This window comes from Ictalurus furcatus, chromosome 25 (assembly GCF_023375685.1).
Source record: "Ictalurus furcatus strain D&B chromosome 25, Billie_1.0, whole genome shotgun sequence".
NCBI classification, from domain to species: Eukaryota; Metazoa; Chordata; class Actinopteri; order Siluriformes; family Ictaluridae; genus Ictalurus; species Ictalurus furcatus.
This window is the reverse complement of record NC_071279.1, coordinates 5777445-5792577: the sequence shown is the minus strand read 5'-3', so window position 1 is coordinate 5792577 and position 15133 is coordinate 5777445. Positions and strand designations below refer to the sequence as shown.

The 15133-nt window shown below is 39.7% G+C and overlaps 1 protein-coding gene across 1 annotated transcript; it reads left to right on the top strand.

Annotated features, from left to right (window-relative positions):
* Positions 1–1889: 1889 nt before the first annotated feature.
* Positions 1890–12781, top strand: prpf39 (PRP39 pre-mRNA processing factor 39 homolog (yeast)). Its single transcript, XM_053614388.1, has 14 exons — positions 1890–2013; positions 4296–4861; positions 4970–5095; positions 5217–5335; positions 5438–5605; positions 5827–6004; positions 6411–6518; positions 6646–6810; positions 7248–7374; positions 10866–11134; positions 11359–11543; positions 11732–11806; positions 12021–12138; positions 12327–12781. The coding sequence occupies exons 1-14, from the start codon at positions 2001–2003 to the stop codon at positions 12414–12416; spliced, it is 2307 nt and encodes a 768-aa protein (XP_053470363.1). The 5' UTR covers positions 1890–2000; the 3' UTR covers positions 12417–12781.
* The last annotated feature ends 2352 nt before the right edge of the window (positions 12782–15133 follow it).

The window sequence follows — 15133 nt, the reverse complement described above, 5'->3', positions numbered from 1 at the left end:
TACGTATATACATATATATATATACACACACACACACACACACAGTGGCAAGAAAAAGTATGTTATATATTTCATGGTTTTCTGAATAAATGTGTCATAAAATGTGATCTGATCTTCATCTAAGTCGAGGGTATTGACAAATATGATGTGCCTAAAATAGTAACACAAAATAAATTCCGATCCCTCATGTCTTTATTGAACACACTCATTCAACATTTAAAATGGCAGTGGAAAAAGTAAGTGAACCCTTAGAATTAATAACTGGGTGACCCCCCCCACAGCAATAACCGCAACCAGTTACTTCCTGTAGCTGTGGACAAGACCTGCACATCATTCAGGAGGAATTTTAGCCCATTCTTCTTGGCAGAACTGCTTTAGCTCAGTCATATTCTTTGGACATCTCATGTGTATGGCTCTCTTCAAGTCATTCCATAGCATCTCTATTGGGTTGAGGTCTGGGCTCTGACTTGGCCACTCCAAAAGGCAGATTTTGTTTTTCTGAAGCCATTCTGTTGTGGACTTGCTCCGGTGTTTTGGGTCATTGTGCTGTTGCATCACCCAACGTCTACACTGTTTCAGCTGACATACAGATATTCTCACATTATCCTGAAGAATTGTCTGATATACTTGGGAATTCGTCTTCCCCTCAGTGCTTGCAAGCTGGCCAGGCCCTGATGCAGCAAAGCAGGCCCAAATCATGATATTTCCTCCACCATACTTTACAGTTGGGATGATGTTTTCATGATGATATGCTTTGCCCTTTCTATCAGATGTAGTGCCGTGTGGGTTTTTCCCCCAAATAGTTCAATCTTAGTTTCATTAGTCCACAAAACATTTTGCCAATACCACTGTGGAGTGTCAATGTGCTGTTTTGCAAACTTCAGGCGTGCAGCAATGTTCTTTTTAGTAAGCAGTGGCTTCCTTCACGGTGTCCTGTCATAGATACCCTGCTTGTTCAATGTTTTACATATTGTAGACTCATGAACAGAGAGGTTAGCCAGTTCCAACGATGCCTTCAAATCTTTGGCTGTCATTCAGGGTTGTTTCTTTACCTCATTGATGAGTCTTCGATGTGCTCTTGGTGTCATTTTGACTAGGCTCCCAAATCTTGGTAGAGTAGCAACAGTCTCAAAGTGTCTCCATTTGTAAAATGTTTGCCTAACTGTAGACTGGCGAATTTCTAAAGTCTTTGAAATCACTTTGTGACCCTTGCCAACTTTATGTAAGCCAACAATTCTTGATCGTAACCCCTCTGAAAACTCTTTTTGACGAGGCTTGACTCACATAAGCATGTGCTTCTTGTACAGAACAAACACCAAACGTTTGACGGGTTTTTATCAGTCAAAGTAGCTGTAGTCCACACCTCCAAACTCATTTTCTTAACAAGACTCCAGGTGTGCAAAAAAAAAGAAGCTTTTTTGAGGTCATTAACTAAGGGTTCACATACTTTTTCCACAAGCACTATGAGTTTTTTTTTGGTTGTTCTCAATAAAGACATAAAAAATCAGAATGTTTTTGTGTTTTATTTTAGACACATTATATTTGTCAATATCCTTGACTTAGATGAACATCAGATCACATTTTATGACAAATTTATGCAGAAAACCATGAAATTCCAAAAGGTTCACATACTTTTTCTTGCCACTGTATGTGTATGTATATATATATATATATATATATATATATATATATATATATATATATATATATAATCATAAAAACATATTACATTGATAAATTTGACCATATAACAATCATTAATCATCAGATTATTAGGTAAAACACGCTTTCCCTTAAATTCGAAACAGGCCCCAAAAGAAGCCAACAAACTCGCATCTGCTCAGCCACCCGCCTATTTAGCGGCTTCGGGCGCAGTGCGCATGCGCGGGACGGTCTTGCCCTTGTGAGGAAGTGTAGCACGAGAGCTCGGTAACGCGACCACATGTTGTTGAAAAGATAACTTCAAAAGTTGAGAGAAATTTTTCTGCGAACAAAGTTTCATGGAACAATCTGGTACGTAAACGCTCAGAATAATGCTTTGAATTTACTATAAGTTGGTTTTAAATGTATGGTAGGAGTTATTCGCGATGATCTCGATGACAATGTGTACATGCTCGTGTTGCTAGCGTTTAGCTTTGTGGCTAATGAACTAGGCCTCAAATCAAACCGGCCGTGTTAGCTTTGCTAGCTGGCACCGCGCTCTGTTGCGTAGCTTGCTGGTTTTACGTGAACAACTATAAATAATGCTTAGGCTTTGATTAGATTTGGCTTATAGTCTATTTATTTAATTTGTCAAAATTTAGGGCACAAAATCCGCAAAGGGTTCAGGGGTAACTTGCTAAGTGTATCTAGTTAGGCTAGCTGTTGGGTAAATATTAACCAGCTTTTTCCACTATAAAACTGCTGTAATGGCGTTCACAGCATGGGCAAATATTTACATAACTGGACAATTAGATAAGCAGAGTGCAACAGTTTCCCCCGAAATTGATCTTTAGTGAAGATTAGTTCAGAGAGCTGGCTTGGACGGCTAACGTGCTAGCTCGTGTTTGGTATTTTAGCATAAACCCTGGCGCAGGAACGGATTCATTTCTGTTTGCCTTCAGGACCTTTTATGCATAGCACCTAAATACCGTCCTAAATATTAAAAACTTGGCATCTGGTATCGAAAAATATACAGCAGTCACAATTGATCATCGGTTTTCTGGAAGAACTAGGGATTGTCTTCCTCCGTTGGCTTTTGTAAGCCGTGTGTGTCTTTGTATATGTGCAATTACATTACTTTGCTGCGTCCCAGTACTCCTAATTAAGAAGAAAGTATTCTTCACTTTTTACGTGTACAGTACGTGTGATGCAAAAAATCAGCAGAGTACGCGCGTACTGTATTTGTTTAAAGCTGCTGGTATATAATTCGTTTTTTACGTGTACGCTAGTGTGTGCGCACAGTAGTACACATAGCCTTTCAAAGTATACTGCATTTGACATGTAGCAGGCAATTTCTTGCCACAATTAGCACCCATATACAAATCCTTATACTCTTTAAGGCTAGAATTATACAAATGCAGATACTTTCTAACCTGCACTCATTTCTGTCTCTTCTGCTTTTTTTTCTTCGTCTCCCTTGAGAGTCAACGGCCCTGGCTCACTGTCCTCACCTTGAGGAACAACTAAATGGTCCAAAAGAATTGAATGTGCCTGTGCGACCTGAAAAATCAGGTGGCACGTGTACAGTATTTATACTATGCTGATGAAATTTGCGGCATGCTTATTGTATGCTATTCCTAGCATATGCGTAGAAAGTGAAGCATACTTTCTGCTTGAGTCTACTTCCCCCACGTAATCTCAGGACTGCCCAGTCAACTTTTATTCACGTGCTGTGTCCCAGTTCTCCTACTTGTACTATGTACTCCTTGTGAAGAAAAAACCTACATACGTTTAAGTGTGTAACGAAAGAGTATGCCTGTACTGGGACATACTAACAAGGAGAACATTGTATAATTATACTTTATATAATTTCTACTATATAATTGAAGTTTACCATTCTCTTGATTTTTATTTTGCTTTGTTTATATTTGGTGCTGAACCTTTTTACGTTCTTACACTTAAATACTGAAGACGCATCACTGACGTTGCCCTCGTCTGCCATGTCTGCAGGTTGAATTAGGTGACGCAAATGGTCTCATAACTACTCCTCCCTCATGCAAAGAGTTGTGGGCAATATTAGCTGAAAGTGTCCAAGGAGCCAAGCTTCAAAAATCTACTGGAAATAGTGGACCATCTGGGTGCTTCTGGGATACTCGCTTCAACATAATACGATTTGGGATACACTAATTCTAATCTCAGAAACTATTTAGGATGGATAATAGGTGACGTGTGTAAAGATGGCACATGCCCACAATCTCATGTCCTCTTGTGTCCTCATGGGGTGAATGGGTTAACTTTTTTCTTCTTCTTTTTTTATTTCTTCATTCTTTTTTTTTTTTGATCTGATCATAACTGTCAAGTCAGTTATGATCAGATCATTACAAAATCTTAAAATTCACTGTGATGGAATAATTTTTTAAAAATGTGCTATATGCACCAATTTACTGCAGGGACTTTGTCTACAACAGTACTATAATGTGGACTATGGGGTGGGAAACAATATACAAAAACTAGCCTTTACATTTCTGCATGTACAACACGCTGCTCTTTCAGTAAGGAGACCCATACTTGATCAGGAACAGTGCATTTAAATCACCATTTGATATCAGATGTTCGATTACAGCATTCTGATTTTATTTTGTGTAATTCTTTAGATCTGCAACACTCAGAAGAGGCTATGACTGGGATGGTTGGTGCAAATGCCTCTGACAACGGGGATGCAACTCCTATGGAAGATGCAGGAGATGGCTTCGTTCCTGACCTTCCTAACTTGGCTCCTGATGCTCAGTGGACAATGGACCAAGTACCTGACACTTTTGCTGCTCTTGCAAATCAACAGAACCCAGAAGAAGGCCTGCTGGAGCAGTACTCGGTAGATGGGCATTCACAGTCTGCAGTGGAGCAAAAATCTGGCCTTTCTGAACAGCACGATACATCAACCTATGTTGATGGCAATCAGCCCGGAACAAATGGACAGGCTGCAGAGGGTCATCTCAAAGAGTCAGAGTTGAGCTCAGAAAAGCAGGCTGAAACAGGCAGCTCGGACAGCCCAGCTAATATGGAGCTTGAGGATGGGTCCAAAGAGGGAAGTGAAGTGGGAGATGCATCAGTGTCAAAACTTTCGCTCCCCTCTGACTTCGAGAGGCTCTATAAGGTGGTTGAGGATGATCCTGAGGACTTTAATGGCTGGGTCTACCTCTTGCAATATGTTGAACAAGAGGTAAGTGCTACATAAATCAATGAACAGATTAAACAAAGAGCACGTCGGGTTCGTTGTAGATTAAAAGACATGCGTGTTTTTTTTTTTTTTTGTTTTGTTTTTTTCCAGAATCACCTGCTCACTTCGAGAAAGGCATTTGATGCCTTTTTTCTACGCTATCCTTATTGCTACGGATACTGGAAGAAATATGCAGACATAGAAAAAAAGCATGGTTGCATACAGGAGGCGGATGAGGTAAGGCGTCTCTTTGTCGTAAATGCATCCAAGCTGTAGTTTGCACACTTGATTTTTATCCAATGCCATTACATTACAATTGCATGTTTGACTTGGTGTTCACTCTTTCTTGTCCTGCCAGGTGTATCGCAGAGGTCTGCAAGCCATCCCACTCAGTGTTGATCTTTGGCTTCATTATATAACTTTCTTAAAAGAGAACCAAGACACTAGTGATGGAGAGGCTGAGAATCGCATGCGAGCGTAAGTATATTGTCCAGAAGTCCAAATAACATGGATTGTATTTTGATCGCTTGTGTTCTAGGTCCTAAATGTCTTGTTTTTCTTTTTTCCCTCCCCCCCCAGTGCCTATGAGCATGCAGTTCTTGCTGCAGGTACAGACTTTCGGTCAGACCGTCTGTGGGAAGCTTATATTGGCTGGGAGACTGAGCAGAACAAGTTAGCCAATGTTACAGCAGTTTATGACCGTGTCCTGGGAATTCCTACTCAGCTGTACTCCCAGCACTTCCAGAGGTTTGTGTTATAAATGTGTAAAATATGTCCATGTTCTGTTATCTGAGTAAACATGGTAGATAACACTGCAGATATGATTGAAATAAGCTTTATATTCATGGTAATGTCTAAAGATTATGGAGTCAGGTGTTTTTTTTTTTTTTTGTTTTTTTTTTGGAACGTTCACCAGGGAATACAAAACGTCATTCCACAGTTAATGGTATACATTATATTGTTTCCAGGTTCAAGGATCATGTGCAAAACAATAATCCTAAGCACTTCCTGTCTGAAGAGGAGTTTGTTCAGCTGAGGTTGGAACTTGCAGCTGCCAATAAGCCCAGTGGAGAGGGAGAAGGAGAGGAGGAAACCCCCAGCGAGGAGCTACCACCAGGCACAGAAGACCTTCCTGACCCAGCAAAGGTAAGAGCCCAAGCTGGAGTTTTTGTGGGTTTTAAAACATGCCAGGGATAGGGAGGGTCCTACCTGATCCTGGAGAGAAGCAAAACTGTACAGGTTTGAAGAGGTGTCTTTCCGTTAGCAGCCAATGAATACCTGAGGATCCAAGTTGGCATCCAATCAGGGAGTCGATCTAAAAGTGGGACGGGACCGTGACGGAATGACACCGTCCCTCAGCCCTCCCTCGGCTTGGGCCGCAGCTGATGTGCAGGGTGTGCATACCGTGCTTATCCCAGCGCAAGATGCTGCTAATTTCTCTCGAGCTCATGGTGATGTAAAACCTTGGTAGCTGAATATGCAGTTTGCACGTCACTCGATAAGTTGAGCATGCTGTAATGCGATGGCACATAATTGTCCATTTCTCCTCTAGAGAGTCACAGAGATCGAGAACATGCGACATAAGGTGATCGAGACGCGTCAAGAGATATTTAACCACAATGAACATGAAGTCAGCAAGCGTTGGGCCTTTGAAGAAGGGGTAAGTGTTTGTTTTATTTGAACTTTTCTCTAGTCATTTACTTACTAAAAATTTAAAGTTTTTAATTTACACAGTGTTCTGAATCAACACTATAAAATGTATTTTATTTTTTTAACCCTTCCACTAGATCAAGCGTCCATATTTCCATGTGAAAGCCTTGGAGAAGACTCAGCTTAGCAACTGGAGGGAGTACCTGGACTTTGAGCTGGAGAATGGGACACCGGAGCGTGTAGTGGTTCTGTTTGAGCGCTGCCTGATCGCCTGTGCCCTGTACGAGGAGTTTTGGATAAAGGTAAATAGAGCTCCTTTTGGCAGAGACTTTCGTTCCTCCTGTCCCCCCCAATCAACGTTTTCACTTCCTCAGTAAAACTTCCTGCACTCTTTGCGTGTAACGTTGATATTTGACTGTATCTGTTGTATTAGGGGATGGCCAGCTTGCCACACAAGATTTGACTCCAGCATATGCCAACTTCGTTGCATCTCTCCGTCTCCCACTACCTTACAGAAACTTATCTTATTGGTTCCATGAAGGTGCTGATGGGTTTAAAACAGAAATTCTCAAAACGATCTTGTCAATGGAAATTCACCGGTGCAGGAATCAGAAATGAAAACTTAATTTCTGTGTTCTTTCCCATTTCTACCTTTTCAACCCCCCCCCCCCCCTGCTCTCTCTCTCTCTCTCTCTCTCTTTTCCACCCCCTTCTCATCTTTCCTTCTTTACTTCTGAAGTATGCCAAGTACCTGGAGAGCTACAGCACAGAGGGAGTGAGGCACATCTTCAAGAAAGCATGCACCGTCCACCTGCCAAAGAAGCCTACCATCCATGTTCTCTGGGCAGCCTTTGAGGAACAACAAGGTGAATTTCACTGTACTATTGGTGTACGGTATTGACCACATTTGACTGTGTGGAACAGCAAACAGATCAAGCCTCCCAGGCCAGTGTGAAGTCACACACCTACTGTTGATCATATCAGTTAGTCTGGATCTGAGCAAGAGAAATTGAATGGGGATGTGCTGTTTTGTTTTATGAGGGGGTTGGGGATTTTGCATTTTTGTCAACATATTCAAAAATAGAATACATTTCTCACCATGTTGGCCATCATAAAATAAATAAAATCTATATTTAAAATGTATAAATGAAATATAATAATCCTATTTGAGCATATGATTATAGTATTCCTATTTCCTCGCATGTTAAAACTGTAAAGAGCTGATGCGTGGCTCTAAAGTCAATCAGTAGACATTTTTCTTTTACTGTGGTTAATTATTTGCAACATAATATTGATTGGACTACAGACATGACTAGGGCTGCAACTAGCAATTTTCACAGTCGATTAGTTGGACAGTAATTTTTTCGGTTAATCGGATGGGGGCAAACTTGCCCCATTTATTTAAAATAAAATCCACAAACTGAGTGTTACGAATATAAACCTAAGACAGAAACTTTACACAACTGTTTGTCCAATTATATACGACTGAAAAGAACCCAATACACACGGATACACACCATATTATTAATTTAGGACTGTAGTTTAATTCAGGGTTTTTTTTTTTTTTTTTGCATCCATAAAAAGCAGTACATAAATGTGTGTGTAATATAATTATACTTATACTGATCTCTATATCAGTATCTCTCAAAAGTGAGTACACCCCTCACATTTTGTAAATATTTATCTTTTCATGTGACAACACTGAAGAAATTACACTTTGCTACAATGTAAAGTAGTGAGTGTACAGCTTATATAACAGTGTAAATGCCCTGTTCCCTCAAAATAACTCCACACACAGCCGTTAATGTCTAAACTGCTGGCAACAAAAGTGAGTACACCCCTAAGTGAAAATGTCCAAATTGGGCCCAAAGTGTCAATATTTTGTGTGGCCACCATTATTTTCCAGCACTGCCTTAACCCTCTTGGGCATGGAGTTCACCAGAGCTTCACAAGTTGCCACTGGAGTCCTCTTCCACTCCTCCATGATGACATCACGGAGCTGGTGGATGTTGGAGACCTTGTGCTCCTCCACCTTCTGTTTGAGGATGCCCCACAGATGCTCAATAGGTCACACTCCCTCATACTGGTCACTGGAAGTTCAACATGGCACCTCATGGCAAAGAACTCTCTGGGGATCTGAAAAAAAGAATTGTTGCTCTACATAAAGATGGCCTAGGCTATAAGAAGCTTGCCAAGACCCTACAGCTACAGCACGGTGGCCAAGACCATACAGCAGTTTAACAGGACAGGTTCCACTCAGAACAGGCCTCGCCATGGTCGACCAAAGAAGTTGAGTGCACGTGCTCAGCGTCATATCCAGAGGTTGTCTTTGGGGAAATAGATGTACGAGTGCTGCTAGCATTGCTGCAGAGGTTGAGGGGGTGGGGGGTCAGCCTGTCAGTGCTCAGACCACATGCCGCACACTGCATCAAATTGGTCTGCATGGCTGTCGTCCCAGAAGGAAGCCTCTTCTAATGATGATGCACAAGGAAGCCCGCAAACAGTTTGCTGACGACAAGCAGACTAAGGACATGGATTACTGGAACCATGTCCTGTGGTCTGATGAGACCAAGATAAACTTATTTGGTTCAGATGGTGTCAAGCATGTGTGGCGGCAATCAGGTGAGGAGTACAAAGACAAATGTGTCTTCCCTACAGTCAAGCACGGTGGTGGGAGTGTCATGGTCTGGGGAGCTACAGTTCATTGAGGGAACCATGAATGCCAACATGTACTGAAGCAGACATTTTCACTTGGGGGTGTACTCACTTTTGTTGCCAGCGGTTTAGACATTAATGGCTGTGTTGAATTATTTTGAGGGGACAGCACATTTACACTGTTACACAAGCTGTACACTCACTACTTTACATTGTAGCAAAGTGTCATTTCTTCAGTGTTGTCACGTTAAAAGATAAAATATTTGCAAAAATTCAAGGGGTGTTTTTATATATAATTTTATATATATATATATATATATATATATATATATATAATATTAAATGAGTATTTATGCATTACTTTTTATGGATGCACAAACAGCACTGAATTCTACAGTCCTAGCAATTACCAAGTTCAATTCCATTTTATTGTTGGTGTGACATTTAATTTGACTCTTTGAATTATGCTTTGTTTTTTTTATCCATCACTGTGACACTTGAACTTGTCTACCACTCATAGGTTTTTGCAAATTATCATTTCATTTGTAAATAATGAATGATCAAATTTGTAAATAATGAACCATCAATGAATGATCGTCAGCACAGCTAAAGTGGTATTTGTGAATGCAGGCAAAGAACCAAATTGATTAATTTTGAAACATCTCCTTTGAATATATTTTGATAAGTTTAACAAAGTATAATTAAACACTTTTAAAACATTCCTGTGGACCCCCTGCTATTACACCACTGACCACTAGGGAAACTGTGAAACACTGCACTACACAGTGCATAGTATAAGTGGGTCATAGTACGTCATTTGGGACACAACTTTAGTATTTACCCTCTGGAGCGTTTTCAGAGCAGAACTAATGTAATGAGTAAATGTACCGCGTGCAGACCAACTAATCGATACTCCTAATGTTACTCTTGTAACAACTTGTATAAATAGGGTTGCTGTGGATCCTTTGTGTTAAAACATTAAAGTAGACACTTTGAAATCTAATTTAATAAAATGTCTTAAAGTTGCTTTTAGCTGTTAGATATTAAATACTGGACGTTACAATCAAGGCTGGTTTAAACAAAAATCATTTTTGGACACTGACATCACTGAGAATTAAAGTTACTTCTATTTGCAGGTTTCTGTGTTTCTAATGCAAATTCAATGGGAAATATACAGTTGTTTTGCGGTTAGATGCAAAATGTATCGTGCCCCCCCCCCCCGTAACTTTTTTTTTTTTTTTTTTTTTTTTTTTCCCAGACTTAAACAATCTGAAACTCACCCAAATGACTTTCAACAACTCTTCCTCTACATTAGAGAAATGTATTCATATCTATCTATCTATCTATCTATCACATACATATTTGATTGCTGAGGTAAAGAAAGACAACTCAAATACAAGTCATGTTTTCATGGTGTAAAAGTATTCAGATGCTAACCCCCTCCCCTGTTCTCACCTTGGCCACTCTCACTTATTTTAGTTTGTACTGACATGCAGTAAATGTGCAGCACAACACCTTTCTGTATCCAGTACATTCTTATGTTCATCAACATGGTCTTTGTCCTGCAAGCTCCATATTGGATCGCCTGCTCTATATAACCCTTTAATTGGGATCTGCAGGATTGTAGTCCTGAGGTACACCTCTATGCTAGAATACTGATCTATAAGTATTGGAGATTTAAGGTATAATTTTGTTTCTCCAGGGAACATTGATGAGGCTCGAGGCATCCTGAAGAGTCTGGAGGAGGCGGTTCCTGGTTTGGCCATGGTGAGACTACGTCGTGTGAGCCTTGAACGTCGTCATGGGAACTTGGATGAAGCGGAAGCTCTTCTAGAGGATGCCATCAAGAATGCAAAAAACACAAGTGAATCGACCTTCTTCTCTGTGAAGCTGGCAAGGCAGTTCCTCAAAGTACAGAGGAATGTTGGGAAGGCTAAAAATGTATTGCTAGAGGCTGTTGAAAAGGATGAGGTAAACTGGCTTTTCACAAGACTTTAAGATTAACAAGAGACTAACAATGATTACGGGTTTGATGATGCTTTTAACTAGTGTTTAGTTTGTGTTTGGGGTAAAATAACTTTCTTTCTTTCTTTTTTTTTTTTTTTAGCAGCACTTTGCTGCAGGAAAACAGTTGAATGTGTTTTGTAACTTGATGGACTCACTATCTCTGATCCAACCCCTTTCCCCCTTACCAGACCAGTCCCAAGCTCTACCTGAACCTGCTGGAGCTGGAATACAGTGGAGACGTGCAGCAGAACGAGGCAGAGATCTTGGCATGCTTCGACCGGGCGCTCAGCAGCACCATGCCGTTAGAGGCGCGTGTAACATTCTCACAGCAAAAATTATCGTTTCTCGAGGACTTTGGAAGCGATATAAATGTGTGAGTTTAGTATTTATTTTTAAAACTTTTACCAATTGTAATCATATCTCCTTTCCTCCTAAACTGTAGCTCCAGAGTCATGAAAGTATGACAGCATTATTTATTGTCCTGCCTATATTTACTTATTACAACATTCACTTCACATGACTTTAGAACTAGAACAAAATCTGCTTTTCTTTCTCACTCAGGCTTGTAGCTGCTTATGAACAACATCAAAAACTTGTGAAGGAGCAGGACTCCACGAAGAGGAAAGCAGAAAATGGGTAAGGTACTACTGAGAAATTTATGTATTGGCAGTGCATCGATTAATTTTTATTGCCACTAACATTTCTTTAGCATTTGATATCCAAGTGTTCCATTTTGAGTTTAAAATGGTAATTAGCTCTCACAATTCTTTACAAAAATCACGAACACTTCTAAACTTTTTTTTTTTTTTTTTTTTTTTTTTTTTTTTTTTGGGTGGTTGTTGTTACAAAGGTCACAAGAGCCAGATTCAAAGAGACAGCGCGTGGATGATGGCTCGGCAGCATCTGGCCAAATGATGCCAGACATGCAAGCTAATCATGGAGGATACAACTATAATAACTGGTATCAGGTGTGTTTTTATGCGTACCATATAATGGCCTGATCATCTTTGCTAGGAATTTGGGTTCAATGTACAGCATATAAGGATTTATTTACTGTCTATTAATTTATTGTCATGTTATTAAACTTTGCTAAATTTTGCTTTTGAGAGATGCAGTGTTCTGTTCGTAACTTTTTTTGTTCCCCCCCCCAAAATAGCAATACAACTCCTGGGGAAGTCAGAACACTTGGGGCCAGTACGGTCAGTATGGCCAGTATAATCAGTACTACCCACCACCCCCGACATGAATGGTGTCCAGTCTGATGGAGTGACGCTGAAATCCCTTTTACCAGTTCTTATTGCTACTCTTGACATTCTCTTTTGACATGTTTCTTTGTGTTCTGAGCATGTGTGTTGGAATTGAAGTGTTTTTTTTTTTTTTTTTTTTGTTTCCCCTGTAAAAAGGTGCGGATGTTTAATTTTAGCTTGATTTAGTATGGTCTCTCTGGAAATGTAATTGTTTTGGAAGAAATAAATTTTTACGGTAGGACGTAGAAAACTCTGAAATCCCGTTTCTGCCCTCCTAAATGGGTCATCACTGTTTTCAGAGCCAAATGTGAAATGAAGGCTGTTTATTTTGAATTAATTTCATAATAAAGAGATAGTGGAGACATTTGTCTTGATTTTTCTATGTGCAAGATGCCATTAACTACTAATGATCTTTGTGTTGAACATCTTGCAGTGAGTTACATTATGGGTAGGTGATTAGTGATCCCTACATTACTTGAACAACGGATGGCCCTTTTTCCCCTTATGCTTTATTGATGTTTTCCCCTCTGTGTAGTGAATGCAATAATGTTGATCTAATGCTTTTTACAGAATTCCTCTAGGAAACAAGTGAGCTACCACAAGACTGTTGAATGCTTAATGGCTTTTTGCAGAATATAAAACTCCTCAAATAAATGCAAAATAAAAATAAAAGCATAACGGGTATAAAACTGAACACCTGAAATAAACCTGTCTGCGATCTAAATATTAATGCAAGATTTTACAGATGCATACAATTGCGTATAAGGAAATGTAATGTGTGTGGACAGATTTCTAGCTTCTATTTTGTGTAAGCTTTCTTGAAAGTAAGAAACAGTCTGTGCAGAATTTTGCAGATTGATTTGTTTGTTGCGGCCGTGCCTTTTTTTTTTTTGGTAATTTGGAGTTTTTGTGGAAAACTACTTGAATTGGCAAAATGGCATTTGCATGCCCTTTTGTGGTAATGTTTGTTGGTAAATGAGACGTTTTAGTTATACTCATGTTTGACATAATTGAATCGTAAAGGGCTTTGGCTGAAAGCACGATTCACATAACGTGTCTTGGCCAAAAGGTAAGTAACGGTTTATAATTTATTTCTTGTAATCTCAGTACCCCTGACGTCACAGTGTAACTGGCTTTTAAACGTTATTGTCTCAATTTACCTGACGTCTAAATATGCCTGAAGTCACCGTACTTCCAATGTAGTCTATATACTGATGGGTGCACAAAACATATGTACTGAGCAAGACAAGAAACGTCCTCTCACATTAAACTGCTTTTATTTCCAGCAAATTTAACGTGTAAATATTTGTATTAACATAAGATTCCATAACTGAGACATAAACTGAACAAGTTTCACAGACATTAGATGAACAGAAATGGAATAACGAGTGCCTGAACAAAGGGGAGTTCAATAGTAAAAGTAACAGTGAGTATATGGTGGCCTCCAGCTGCTTTAAGTACTACAGTGCATCTCATCCTCATGGACTGCACCAGATTTGTCAGTTCTTGCTGTGAGATGTTACTCCACTTTTCCACCAAGGCATTTGCAGGTTCTCGATCAAGTCTGGGGGAACACTTGTAATTTTACACAGCAAGGACTATCAGTTGTCCTTCCTGTCTCACTGCTGCACTGTCTTAGGCGTCTTACGTTATAGACGTTGTAGTTTTTTGCAGTGGCCACATCAGGCCAATGGAATGTTCATGCAGGTGAGCAGGAACCCTAGGCATCTTTCTTCTGGTGTATTTCAGATTCACTTTAGTGTCCTAAGTTATTGTAACTGTGACCTTAATTGCCTACTGCCTGTAAACAGTGTCATAAGGACTGTTCCACAGGCGCATATGCAAGAATTGTTTATGGTTCATTGAACGATGGTAAATGTACATGCTTTACTAGCTCTCTACTGTTTCTCATTCACCCATTTTCTCTCTCTCTCTCTCTCACACACACACACGCACACACCGCGAGCCGTCGGAGCAACCTGGGGTTCAGTGTCTCGTGGGCAGGGAATGAAACTGCCAACTCTACAATTAGTGGGTGGACAACCTGCTCTACTACCTGAGCCACAGCCACCCTGATCAAGCATGAAAACATTGTTTAAACCCTTTCCAATAAAGAGCTGTAAAGCTTATTTGGATTTTTTTTAAATTATGTCTCCTGAAAAAAGGATGTTACTATTTTTTGCTGAGTTTCCAAGAAGAAAGGATAAAAGTGTTCAAATGTTTCAAATAATTCACACAAAACAAATACAAATCAAATGAACACTTTAAAACAGGAAAATCAGAATAACTTACATGTTTATATTTATTATTGTATTACACGTGATCCTCAACGGTGTACAAGATTTACAATTTTGTAAGGAAATTTCTGACTCGACTTTTTTGTTTAAACTTCTTTCATCACCATGTTGGTTTAATTTCATTTTAGTTAATGGTTTTCTATATTATCCACAATGCTATTTGACTACTTGCTGTTAGTGGTGGCCTTGCTTCATCTCCACTTGAAGAGATAAGCCTACAACTTGTGTCTTTGGACTGGGGAGGAAACTGGAGTACTCAGAGGAAACCCCAAAAGCAGGGGGAGAACATGCAAACTCTGCACACGCAATTCGGAGGCAGGATACAAACCCTCAACCCCAGAGGTCTGGGGCAAACATGGTAACCCACCAGAACCACTAAACATGTAAATAAATAAGTAAATATTATATATATATATATA